The 13,619-nt window shown below is 36.7% G+C and overlaps 1 protein-coding gene across 1 annotated transcript; it reads right to left on the minus strand.

Annotated features, from left to right (window-relative positions):
* Window positions 1-6,208: 6,208 nt before the first annotated feature.
* LOC126668454 (uncharacterized) lies at window positions 6,209-9,580 on the minus strand. Its single transcript, XM_050361648.1, has 4 exons — window positions 6,815-9,580; window positions 6,581-6,724; window positions 6,435-6,511; window positions 6,209-6,356 (listed from the first exon to the last, which is right to left on the minus strand). The coding sequence occupies exons 1-4, from the start codon at window positions 9,578-9,580 to the stop codon at window positions 6,209-6,211; spliced, it is 3,135 nt and encodes a 1,044-aa protein (XP_050217605.1).
* Window positions 9,581-13,619: the final 4,039 nt, after the last annotated feature.

A 13,619-nucleotide genomic window follows, 5' to 3' on the forward strand; every position in this document is an offset into this window, starting at 1 on the left:
CCACCTTTTTAGCAATTTAAGCCAAACGTTTAAAAACGCTACGAAACAAATCCAAACGTTTTATCTATTTTGCAATTTATGGCAAACGTTTACAAACGTTGCAAAACAAATACGAACGTTTCACATTTTTAGCAATTTAAGCCGACCATTTACAAAAGTTACGAAATAAAGCCAAACGTTTTAAACGTTGCGAAACAAATCCAAACGATTCACCTTTTTAAATATTTAAGCCAAACGTTTACAAACGTAACGAAACAAATCCAAGCGTTTCCCCTTTTTAGAAATTTAAGCCAAACATTTACAAACGTTACGAAAAAAATCCTAGCGTTTCACCTTTTTAGCAATTTAAGCCAAACGTTTACAAACGTTACGAAATTTCAAACGTTTCACCTTTTTAGCTATATAAGCCAAACATATACAAACGTTACGAAACAAATCCAAAAGTTTAACCTTTTTAGAGATTTAAGCCAAACGTTTACAAACGTTACGAAACAAATGCAAACGTTTCCCCATTTTAGCGATTTATTCCAAACGTTTAAAACGGTATAAAACAAATCCAAACTGTCACGACCCGATTTCCACCTAGAAACTCGTGCCGAGACCGGCGCTAGGGAATGGGAATGGTTGTTCCGAAACCCGTAGCAAGCCTAGGAAAAACAGTAAAAACTTTTCGCGTTTTGAAAACATAAAAGGTCTCAATCTTTTTTCGCAAGTATTTGACAACCTTCAGATAAATGTGTAATCAAAACCATGCAATTGCATTTCTGGACTCAGGGTAATACGTGTACACTGCACACATCTTGATACAACCCTGTCCGAAAACAATGCCAGCGGTGCAAACCAGATATCACATTAGATAACCGGTTTAAGCATGCCAAATAATTAATCACAAAGCTTTTATCAAAACCAGGTTTCATATAAACAAATGGCAAAAGCCCTTTTGTATGAAACATGCTTTTGTCCCAAAATGATACTGACAGTAGTTTCATATCAGAGTGTAAGCATTTACAATTGAACTACTATTCGGAGCTAGAACTACTCTGCAGCTCTAGAGCGACCTTTATTTAGTTTCAACTTTCGGAGAAAGAATTGGAAGTTTTGTCACATCAAAATATCATTTACCTGTGAAAAGGGAAATCAACGGGGTCAAATATGAGTGATTTCACATAGTTACTCAAGCATATTAATAAAAGCAGAAATCGCATGTAAACACACTTTGTGCAGCCAAATAACCGATCCAAATGAAACCCTAAGAGAAACCCCATTTGGTTAACTATGTTTAATACCACAATACATGCTCTCTCGTTTAACACAGGATGAAATGTGAACTCATGTTATCACATTCATCTTATCTCTCTGTTAGGTCTAGGCCTCTTTGCAAGCATCTGGCCAAAGAACCCAACTAGTATGCAATGCAATGATTTATTAATACCGGTGATCACACAGTTCTATTGTTGCCCATTAGATAGCACGTTCCAGTGGATCTATATATTGGTTTTAAATCGACTCTATGCAATGCAATTTCAAACACGTTTTTAGTTATAAATGTTTTGGCATCAATATTCAAAAGTAAATATGCGAACTCACAAAACCGTTATCCACAAAACAGTTCTCGATCACCCTCTACTCTCCTGGTCCGGTAGCTTGCTTGCTCGTCGGATCTAGTTAGAAAACAATTGTTAAACACAATTGAAATATGATTTCTAACTCTAAAGAATAAACTATATTGACATTACTAGATATATAACATATCTAGTCTATACTCATTCTTAATCTCAACTCATAGTCCTCTAACTATTAATCACTTTGATTAAAAGAGAATCTAATTAAAACGTCTCTAAGTTTTAATTAATCGAACTTCCTTAAACGTCCAAGTTCTTTTTAGTCCTTATTAACCGTACCGTTCAAAATTGTTCAAAACTCATCGGTTCGAAACCCGACGTGCGAAAGCACGTCGGAAACGCGCGCTGGCGCGAGGCCCTGTGCGCCAGCACAGGACACTGTGCGTCCGGTGAGGTGACTGTGCGCTCGCACAGTCGGGCTGTGCGTGCGCACAGCCTAGTCTGCACAGCCTGGCTGTGCGTCCGCACAGTCATTGTGCGACGCACAGTGGCTGTGCTTCACGCACAGCCGCGGGAACTCCGTTCCCGGGCAAATTTTCCGTCGAGGTACGCCCATTTTTCGATCCAAAACGCATATACAAACACCAATTCATCCATTTCCGCTATCGGAACGTAAAATCATTACGTATACGTTCGATTCGATACGGTAACCGTTATATATTCGAATATAATCCATTTTCTATATATCCAAATTCAAAATAACGGTTATATCTTTGATTAATAATAGATTACCGAAGAAATTTGAGTTAGAAACGAGAAATCAGATCGAAATCGTCAATATAAACTGACTATCTTGTCAATATATACTTGTGCCAATTTCGCCGCAGTATATGATATCTTAATAGGTATAAAGTGGGCCGACTTCGTCAGACGATCCACTATAACCCATATAGAATTAAAACCTTTCTGCGTCTTAGGCAATCCAACCACAAAGTCCATTGTAATCTTCTCCCAGTTCCACTCTGGAATGGGCAGGGGTTGTAAAAATCCATATGGCCTTTGGTGTTCAAGCTTAACTTGCTGACACACTTGACACCTTGCTACAAACTCCGCAATATCTCGCTTCATTCCGTCCCACCAGTACAGCTCCTTAATATCCCAATACATCTTGGTAGAACCCGGATGAATACTATAAGTTGATCCATGGGTCTCCTCCATGATCTTTTGCCTTAGATTTTCAACATCTGGTACACACAATCTGGTACCATACTTCAATGTTCCGTTAACAACAATGAAGTCTTGACACTTTCCTTTCTCTACATCATCCATTACACGCTTTAGTTGAAGATCTTCACCTTGTAGTTCCCTAATCCTGTCGATTAGAGTTGGTCGCACACTTAATTGGGCTATCAAGCTTTCAAGATAAGAAACTTCAAATCTGATGTTCTGACTGAACATCGTATAGATCTCTTTGATCAATGGCTCTCACGACCCAATTTCATGGATCGTGATTGGCGCTAGGGTATGGGTATGGTTGTACCAAAACCTGTAGCAAGCCTTGTGGAAAACCACCAAACATATAAACCTACGGAAAATCCAATGCTCGGGGGCAACCGAAACTCCAACTTAATCTAACAGTTTAAATATTAGAACTTCCATTAAATAAAAATAACCAGAGTTAAACAATACAAATGCCAGAGCATAAAATAAAGCCAGTCAGACAAATCCGACAAATAGACTAGAATAATATAAACTTCTAGTTTACTACTGTGGTCTAATAATAAAAGTAGTTTGACAATTTATTAAAATAAAATAAACCTCCGAGGAATAAAGATTCGGAGATCAGCAGACTCGCTCAAAATAATAACCTGGAAAATTGGGTAACAACGGGGGTCAGATATACTGAGATGAGTTCGCAATACTATTTACATTTATTAAGTTTAAAACCCTTAAATCAAAACCTTTTATACTAATATAATATGATTATGGAATAACAGTATTGAAATGATCCCAGAGTAAGTATGACATAACATACTGAAAAATAAACCCAGAGTGGACGGGAACAAATCCTCGTCAAATTACCAGCGTAAGCAAGACCATAGTCTGCCGAACCCAAAGTATATACCGGTGCACAAAGTCTCGATACAAGCCTATCGAGTAGCTCGTTTCAATCCAGATCCATAATCGCTTAAAACAATTCAAAAGCATTTATAATATTAAAATATAATGCGGTACTTAATAAAGCGGTAAATAGCACTACAAACTCACTGCTTGCTTATCCACGTGAATCTTGGCAAACAGCTAACCCTGCATAGACTCCGAAACACGAGCAGTCGACGAGTCTAAAACAATATATAAGTTAAAATTTATTCAACCCCTAACTCTAAGAATACTAGACACAACATAGGACTAGCACAATACCGAGTCAAGTATAAACGTAGCCAGAATATAATGAACAATTAATCACGTAATGACCCGAGTCAAAATGAACCACATCGGGTAACACAATACTCAAATAAATAAATAAGCCAAGTCTATTGGGTTCCCGCTTTAAAATCCGTTCCGGAAAATATTACTTAAATAATATTTAAATAATAACTTAGATCCATTTCCTCAAATATTGGGTTAGCCGAGTTACCAATAACTACCAAGTTACCTCACATGTCGGGTGACCCAAGTCTAACCCGCGCAAAATATTTTATCAAAATATAAACCAGAGTTTATAATTCCCAAAATCACTTTGATAAAATAAATATATTTATATCCAATTATAAACTATAGTTTATAATTATAGAATCAACTTTGGTAAAATAATAAATCAATATTTAAAACAGAACCCAATAGCTTTAACTTAAAGTAACCCCAGTTACAACCAATTTACTTAATTAAAATAAATTAAGAAAGAAATTCAAAATCTCAAACGACAAATTGACACGCTCAGTCAATATTTAAAATAAAATTTAATTACCTAAGTAATTAATAAATTCAAACAAAACCCGTCGCTAAAATAATTAGAAAAATAATTAAAAGCTAAATTAGAAATTTAGTCACATTGGCACTCTAAGCCAAAATCTCAAAATAACAATTAAATAATAATTAAAAATAATTATTACTTTAATAACTCAAATATTATTTTTAGGTTTTTTAAAAAATAATTTTATTAATTTTGACAATCTTTCAAATTAAAATGAAATCTCCAATTTAGAAATCAAAGTCAATAATTCAATTAAATCTAAAATCATTTAAATTATAAAAAGATTGATATTAAATCTAAATTTAAAATAATAATGCCCAAAGTAAATATCAAATTATAAATAATAATATTATTAAATAGCCAAAATATAAGTCAAAACTAAATCCATAATTTAAAAAATCAAAATCAATTATAAGGTAATTAAATAATAACTTAAAGAACCATTTATATTAATCTAAAACAAATCAGTGACCTAAAAGGTCCTTATGCCAAAAACCAAATACACACAGCCAATGAGACCCTGACACCTCATCATCATCATTAACACAACAAGGCCATCAAACATAAACAGCAACTTATCATTTGCATAAAGAACAGAACAACGAACTTAACTTTTCACAATTCACTAAATCATTAACAACCCAAAATGAATTAAGAAAATCAAATAAGATCAAGGCTTCAAAAGGGTACTGGAACTCAAGGTAACATAGTTAATTCCTTGGAAAACAAAAAGAATATCGGCAGTAAGAATTAAAAAGTAACAGTTAAGAACAATTGAAAACAGTGATACGACGACGATTTAAACGAGATTATTTACGTACCGTTCTGCAAAAACAAAAGAGCAAAGTTGTAGAGGAATGAGTCTACTTCCACGGAGACGAGACGGTTCCGAATTCGATCTAGAAACGGCTATGAAAGGATCGAAAAACAAAGGTGTCGTTTTAGAAATTAAAACAACGAATAACTTGAAAACGGTAAAACGGCAGCGGCTATAACAGAAAGGAAAACGTACCGTTTTGCAAAACTAATGTTGAGAATCATAGATAATCGAGTCTATAAAGACTGAGAGGAAACGGTTCTGAAATACACGCTAAAACGAGAGAGAACGAATCACAATACGGAGGTGTCGATTAAAGCTTGAAAACAGAAAACTAAGATCAAGACTTACCGATTTCTGCAGAAGATTGAGATGAATTAGGAGATGAATTTCAGTGAGTTTTGAAGAATAAAATGACGTCTAGGGTTGATGTGAATGAGGGGGAGAATTTGGGTAAGAAACGCAAATATATAAGGTAAGACAATTAGGTTACATTGATGCCAAATATGGCACTAGAGTATGTCCCGTTTGAGAACATGAAGTCTCAAACGAGACAGCCCACAAGGAGCAAGGTCTCGTTCGAGACCTCATGGTCTCGAACGAGACACAACGAGCAAATTAACTGGTCTCGTTTCAAACGAGACCTGACCCAAAAAAATGGGTTGAACCGAGTTTGGTTCAACCCTAACCTGATTCAACTGCGACTTGAACCAGACCAAACTTAAATCGAACCACGAAACAACCGTAAACCAAACCAAAAATTACTCAAATCAAGAATCCTCTCACGAAACCACAAATGACCCGAATTAAATACCGGAATCTCTTAACAATAAAAATTAAAATTTTTACGGGGTATTACAATGGCCTTCGCCACTCTGTTGTAACGTGTGCTAAACTTCCTGCAGATTTCCTACTTAATGCATCAGCCACCATATTGGCTTTACCCGGATGATATTGTATAGTGCAATCGTAATCCTTAAGCAACTCTAGCCATCTCCTTTGTCTGAGTTTCAATTCACGTTGGTCAAAGATATACCTCAAACTTTTATGATCCGTGAATATCTCGCACGTTGCACCGTACAAGTAATGTCTCCAGATTTTTAATGCAAAGATTACTGCTGCTAATTCCAAGTCATGAGTAGGATAGTTCACTTCATGCTTTTTCAGTTGGCGAGAAGCATAAGCTATTACTCGTCCATGTTGCATTAAAACACATCCTAAACCAACCCTTGAAACATCACAGTAAACAGTGAATCCTTCAATACCTTCTGGTAATGCTAGCACTGGAGCTGTCGTTAGACACTCCTTCAGTTTCTGAAAATTGTTATTGCATTTCTCTATCCATTCGTACTTTGCATTTTTCTGAGTTAACTTCGTCAATGGTGCAGAGATTTTTGAGAAATCTTGCACAAATCTTCTGTAGTATCCTGCTAAACCAAGGAAACTACGAATTTCAGTCACTGAAGTTGGTCGTTTCCATTCCACAACCACTTCAATCTTCTTTTGATCTACTTTAATTCCACTTTGAGACACAACATGTCCCAAAAATGCCACTTCTTCTAACCAAAATTCACACTTTGAGAACTTGGCGTACAATTGATGCGCCCTCAATTTCTGAAGAACTAGGCGCAAATGATGTGCATGCTCCTCCTCCGTACGCGAGTAAATCAAAATATCATCAATAAAAACAATTACAAACTGATCCAAGAATGGTTTGAATATCCTATTCATCAAATCCATGAAAGCCGCCGGCGCGTTCGTCAATCCAAATAACATAACTAGGAACTCGTAGTGACCATACCGAGTCCTAAAAGCAGTTTTCAAAACATCATCCTCTCGGATCTTTAACTGATGATATCCTGATCGCAAGTCAATCTTAGAAAAGTACTTTGCTCCTTGTAGTTGATCGAACAAATCATCAATTCTTGGCAATGGGTACTTGTTCTTGATTGTAACTTTGTTCAGCTGTCTGTAGTCTATACAGAGCCGAAACGATCCGTCCTTCTTTTTAACAAATAAAACAGGTGCTCCCCATGGTGAAACACTCGATCTGATAAAACCACAATTAAGTAGTTCCTCTAGTTGATTTTTCAGTTCCTTTAACTCTGCTGGCGCCATCCGATAAGGAGGTATTGATATCGGTTTGGTACCAGGAGCTAACTCAATACAGAACTCTATCTCCCTATCTGGTGGTAATCCTGGTAATTCGTCTGGAAAAACATCTGGATACTCCATTACCACCGGTACATTCTGTAAAGTTCCTTGAGCTTTCTCTGCATCCAACACAATAGCTAAGAATGCTTGACATCCTTTTCTCATCATTCGTTGAGCTTTCATAGCTGAGATTATGCTAGTAGTGGATTTCAATTTTTCACTTTGAATTGGAACCATCTCAATTCCAGGGGTATTGAATGTCACTAACTTCTCGCGACAATCCACACTCGCATAATGTCGAGCTAACCAATCCATGCCTAATATAACATCAAATGCTAGTACTTCTAGCAAAATTAGATAGGCAAGCAACTCTCGTCCTTGAACATTCACAGGACAAGACAAATAAACTATGTCTGCATCCATAATTTCACCTATTGGCGTGGATACTGATAATGGACTCTTCAAGTAAGCGGGTTGCTTTCCCATCTTGATCACAAAACTTGGTGAAACAAACGAATGTGTCGCACCCGGATCAAATAATACTAAAGCATCCATAGAGGCTATAGTAAAAATACCTTGCACAACTGCATTAGATGCTTGAGCCTCTTGTGGGTTTAGTGCGAACACCCTGGCTTGACTCCCCTCCGCTTGAGAGTTCTGGACAGTTCCTCTTCCTCCACCATTTCTTCCTCCACCTCGATTATTGCCAAAATATCTTCCTCTCTGACTAGTAAATGTACTACCAGTTTGACCTTGCCCAGATGCCGCCGGAAACATAGGTCTCCGATGCTGCTGAAAAGGTTGAGCAACACTGGCAGCAGACCCTTGTGCTCCTGACATCGGACACTGTTTTGCATAATGGCCTGGTTGGCCACAAACAAAGCACGCTCCTGGAGCAAGATGACACACTCCATAGTGCCTCCTCCGACAATTCTGGCAATATGGAGTTAAAACTCCAGAACTTCCTGAGCTACGTCCACTTGAACTAGCTCCAGGGGTATTGAAAGGCTTATTACTCTTCCCTTTAAATTTTTTATGTCGCGGTCCAGTAAAACCACTTGGATTAAACCACATTTGTGTATTGGCTGTCGCACCAACTTGATCACTCCTTGTTGACATTGGTGCAGTAGAATTTACAATCCTGCCAAACTGTACCAACGAAGTCTCCATCTGACTTGCACTGTCTATCAGTTGGATCAAATCTCGGTTCACGTCAGAAACAAGGCTAATAAACTCGGGTCCTAAACCCTTGATGAAACTAGCATTCGCCCTTGCTGGATCAGCCATCAAATCAGGTGCAAATCTTCCCAACCTAGTGAACTCCGTCACATATTCTTGCACTGGCCTATTTCCTCTTCTCAAATTCAACAATTGATCTCGATAACTCTCGTTCACAGAAAATGGCAGATAAAATTCTCTGTACCGATTAACAAACTCTGCCCAGGCCATTTGATTCATCGTAGGTTGAATTATACGTCGAAACCAATCTTTTGCTGGTCCTTTCATTGACATTTCAACTAACAAGATTGACTGTCTCTCGTCAGCCTGCAAACGTCTTGCATTACGCTCAACTTCCATAAGAAAATCTAATGCATCGCCTAAACCATCAAATTCTGTTGGTTTGAGCCGCATATAAGCCAAAACACTGTCTCTATCGACATTTGCACCAACACGCTGTTGTTGTTGCAATAGTTGCTCCCTACGCATAGCCTGATTCTCCACTTGGTTAGCCTGCATAGCTGCAACTCCAGCTAAGAACTGATTAAAGTCAAAGCCTAGTGCATTAGGTTGTTGTGGCATCCCAGGAGCCTGAACTGGTTCCTGTTCCTCCACAGCTTGACCTCTAGCTCTACCTCTAGGTCTACCACGCCCACGGCCTCTACCTGTTACGTTGGACGGTTCATGTTGCTCTATATGCACAGACGACTCATCATGAGCCTCTTCATGTGCATCTCGTATCATCGCAGCTCGACCGCGAGTTTGTCTTTGGTCAGCCATCCTATCCAAATCAAACCACACTGCAATCAAACGAAGAGTAACAAATACAAATCTAACATAAACGCATATAACCATCTCTATGGTCGCACCTCACGTGCTTATGCGTTTCACAATATATAACTTATATCAAACTCATTCTATATTCACAACTTAAAGGAAAAGCTGAATATTTCAAAATTAAATGATGACATATCAAGGACATGACTCAAATCCTATTGCTGCAGTAGTTCCTTAGACTCTATTACTCGAGTATCGGCAATGTTATTGTAGACATTCTAGTTCTACAACATTGCTCTGATACCAACTTTGTCACGACCCGATTTCCACCTAGAAACTCGTGCCGAGACCGGCGTTAGGGAATGGGAATGGTTGTTCCGAAACCCGTAGCAAGCCTAGGAAAAACAGTAAAAACTTTTCGCGTTTTGAAAACATAAAAGGTCTCAATCTTTTCTCGCAAGTATTTGAAAACCTTCAGATAAATGTGTAATCAAAACCATGCAATTGCATTTCTGAACTCAGGGTAATACGTGTACACTGCACACATCTTGACACAACCCTGTCCGAAAACAATGCCAGCGGTGCAAACCAGATATCACATTAGATAACCGGTTTAAGCATGCCAAATAATTAATCACAAAGCTTTTATCAAAACCAGGTTTCATATAAACAACTGGCAAAAGCCCTTTTGTATGAAACATGCTTTTGCCCCAAAATGATACCGACAGTAGTTTCATATCAGAGTTTAAGCATTTACAATTGACCTTTATTGTTCGGAGCTAGAACTACTCTGCAGCTCTAGAGTGACCTTTATTTAGTTTCAACTTCCGGAGAAAAAATTGGAAGTTTTGTCACATCAAAATATCATTTACCTGTGAAAAGGGAAATCAACGGGGGTCAAATATTAGTGAATTCACATAGTTACTCAAGCATATTAATAAAAGCAGAAATCGCATGTAAACACACTTTGTGCAACCAAATAACCGATCCAAATGAAACCCTTAGAGAAACCCCATTTGGTTAACTGTGGTTAATACCACAGTACATGCTCTCTCGTTTAACACAGGATGAAATGTGAACTCATTCATCTTATCTCTGTGTAAGGTTTGCTGGGCCGTAAACTGATTTACTGGCTTCCCAGGATAACCTGTTAGGTCTAGGCCGCTTTGCAAGCATATGGCCAAAGAACCCAACTAGTATGCAATGCAATGATTTATTAATACCGGTGATCACACAGTTCTATTGTTGCCCAATAGATAGCACGTTCCAGTGGATCTATATATTGGTTTTAAATCGACTCTATGCAATACAATTTCAAACACGTTTTTAGTTATAAATGTATTGGCATTAATATTCAAAAGTAAATATGTAAACTCACAAAACTGTTATCCACAAAACAGTTCTCGATCACCCTCTACTCTCCTGGTCCGGTAGCTTGCTTGCTCGTCGGATCTAGTTAGAAAACAATTATTAAACACAATTGAAATATGATTTCTAATTATAAAGAATAAACTATATTGACATTACTAGATATATAACATATCTAGTCTATACTCATTCTTAATCTCAACTCATAGTCCTCTAACTATTAATCACTTTGATTAATAGAGAATCGAATTAAAACGTCTCTAAGTTTTAATTAATTGAACTTCATTAAACGTCCTAGTTCTTTTTAGTCCTTATTGACCGTACCGTTCAAAATTATTCAAAACTCGTCGGTTCGAAACCCGACGTGCGAAAGCACGTCGGAAACGCGCACTGGCGAGAGGCCCTGTGCGCCCGCACAGTGTCCCTGTGCGTCCGCAGAGGTGACTGTGCGGTCGCACAAGTGACTGTGCGGTCGCACAGTCTCAAAGAGACTGTGCGCTCGCACAGTCGGGCTGTGCGTGCGCACAGCCTAGGCTGTGGGAACTCCGTTCCCGGGCCAATTTCCGTCGATCTACACCCATTTTTCGATCCAAAACGCATATACAAACACCAATTCATCCATTTCCGCTATCGGAACGTAAAATCATTACGTATACGTTCGATTCGATACGGTAACCGTTATATATTCAAAAATAATCCATTTTCTATATATTCAAATTCAAAATAACAGTTATAACTTTGATTAATAATAGATTACCGAAGAAATTTGAGTTAGAAACGAGAAATCGGATCGAAATCGTCGAACCTACCCTCGCCGTCGCAATCGCCGTTCTCTGAACTCCAAAATCTAATGTTTTGGTTTTCTGTTTCAAATGAAACAATTCATCTGAATTGTTTCATGATATAGTTTGGTTAAATTCCAAACTAGTCCTTAGGTATTCACGCGTTACTTTAACCCAAATTCTTATATACTCGTCCGTAACTAAAACGGACAATGAACTCCAAATTTTATGAAATTTTAATCACGAATCCCATAATTCGTAATTAGAATAAAAACGTAATTTTTATTCTCACGGGACTTATATTTTATCTTTAATAAATCATTAAAGATTTATTAGGGCTAAATTAGACCCACTTAATAAAATTTCTATCTCTAAATTTTATAAAATTTTAGGGGTAACTTTCTAAAAATATTTCGTGAATATTGACTCCAACAATATTCACACGGGACTTATAAATTATCCTATTTTAATTTATAAGCATTTCTTAATTCCCGTTAGTTAAAATATAATTATCCAAATTTTATATTTTAACTTCTATAACTATTTTATATTTTCGGAGATACTATAAATTAAATTTATCCTTAAATTTAATTTACGTTCTCCTGGTCCTATAAATTATTCCTTACGTGGAATAATTTAATCCTTTAATTTTATGGGGCATTACACAAACGTTTCATCTTTTTAGCGATTTAAGCCAAACCTTTATAAACGCTATGAAACAAAACCAAATGTTTCACCTTTTTAGCAATTTAAGCCAAATGTTTACAAACGATACGAAACAAATCCAAGTGTTTCACCTTTTAAGCGATTTAAGCCAAACGTCTACAAACGCTACAAAACAAATCCAAATGTTTCACCTTTTTAGCGATTTAAGCCAAACGTTTACAAACGTTATGAAACAAATCCAAACGTTTACAAACGTCACAAAACAAATCCAAGCGTTTCACCTTTATAGAAATTTAAGCCAAACGTTTACAAACGTTACGAAACAAAACCATAAGTTTCACCTTTTTAGCGATTTATGCCAAACGTTTCACCTTTTTAGCAATTTAAGCCAAACGTTTACAAACGTTACGAAACAAATCCAAACGTTTCACCTTTTTAGCGATTTAAGCCAAACGTTTACAAACGTTACGAAACAAAACCAAACGTTTCCCCTTTTTAACGATTTAAGTCAAACGTTTACAAACATTACGAAACAAAGCCAAACGTTTACAAACGCAACAAAAGAAATCCAAGCGTTTCACCTTTATAGCAATTTAAGCCAAAAAGAATGCAAATGTTACGTAACAAAACCAAACGTTTCCCCTTTTTAGCGATTTAAGCCAAACTTTTACAAACATTACGAAACAAATCCAAGCGTTTAACCTTTTTAGCAATTTAAGAAAAACGTTTACTAAAGTTACGTAACAAAACAAAACGTTTCACATTTTTAGCAATTTAAGCCAAACGTTTACAAACGCTACAAAATAAATCCAAACATTTCACCTTTTTAGCGATTAAACCCAAACATTTACAAACGTTATGAAACAAATCCAAACGTTTCACCTTTTTTGCTATTGAACCCAAACATTTACAAACGTTATGAAAAAAATCCAAACGTTTCACCTTTTTAGTGATTTAAGCCAAACATTAACAAACATTACGAAACAAAACCAAACGTTTCACTTTTTTAGCGATTTAAGCCAAACGTTTACAAACGTTACGAAATAATACCAAACTTTAAAACCTTACGAAACAAACGTTACAAAAAAATCGAAACGTTTACAAACGTTACGAAACAAAACCAAACGTTTCACCTTTTTAGCGATTTAAGCCTAACGTTTACAAATGTTACGAAACAAAACCAAATGTTTCATCTTTTTAGTGATTTAATCCAAACGTTTACAAACATTACGAAATAAAACCAAACGTTTACAATGATACGAAACAAACGTTACGAAACAAATCCAAATCTTTACAAACAT

This window comes from Mercurialis annua, linkage group LG1-X (genome assembly GCF_937616625.2).
Source record: "Mercurialis annua linkage group LG1-X, ddMerAnnu1.2, whole genome shotgun sequence".
Taxonomy (NCBI): domain Eukaryota; kingdom Viridiplantae; phylum Streptophyta; class Magnoliopsida; order Malpighiales; family Euphorbiaceae; genus Mercurialis; species Mercurialis annua.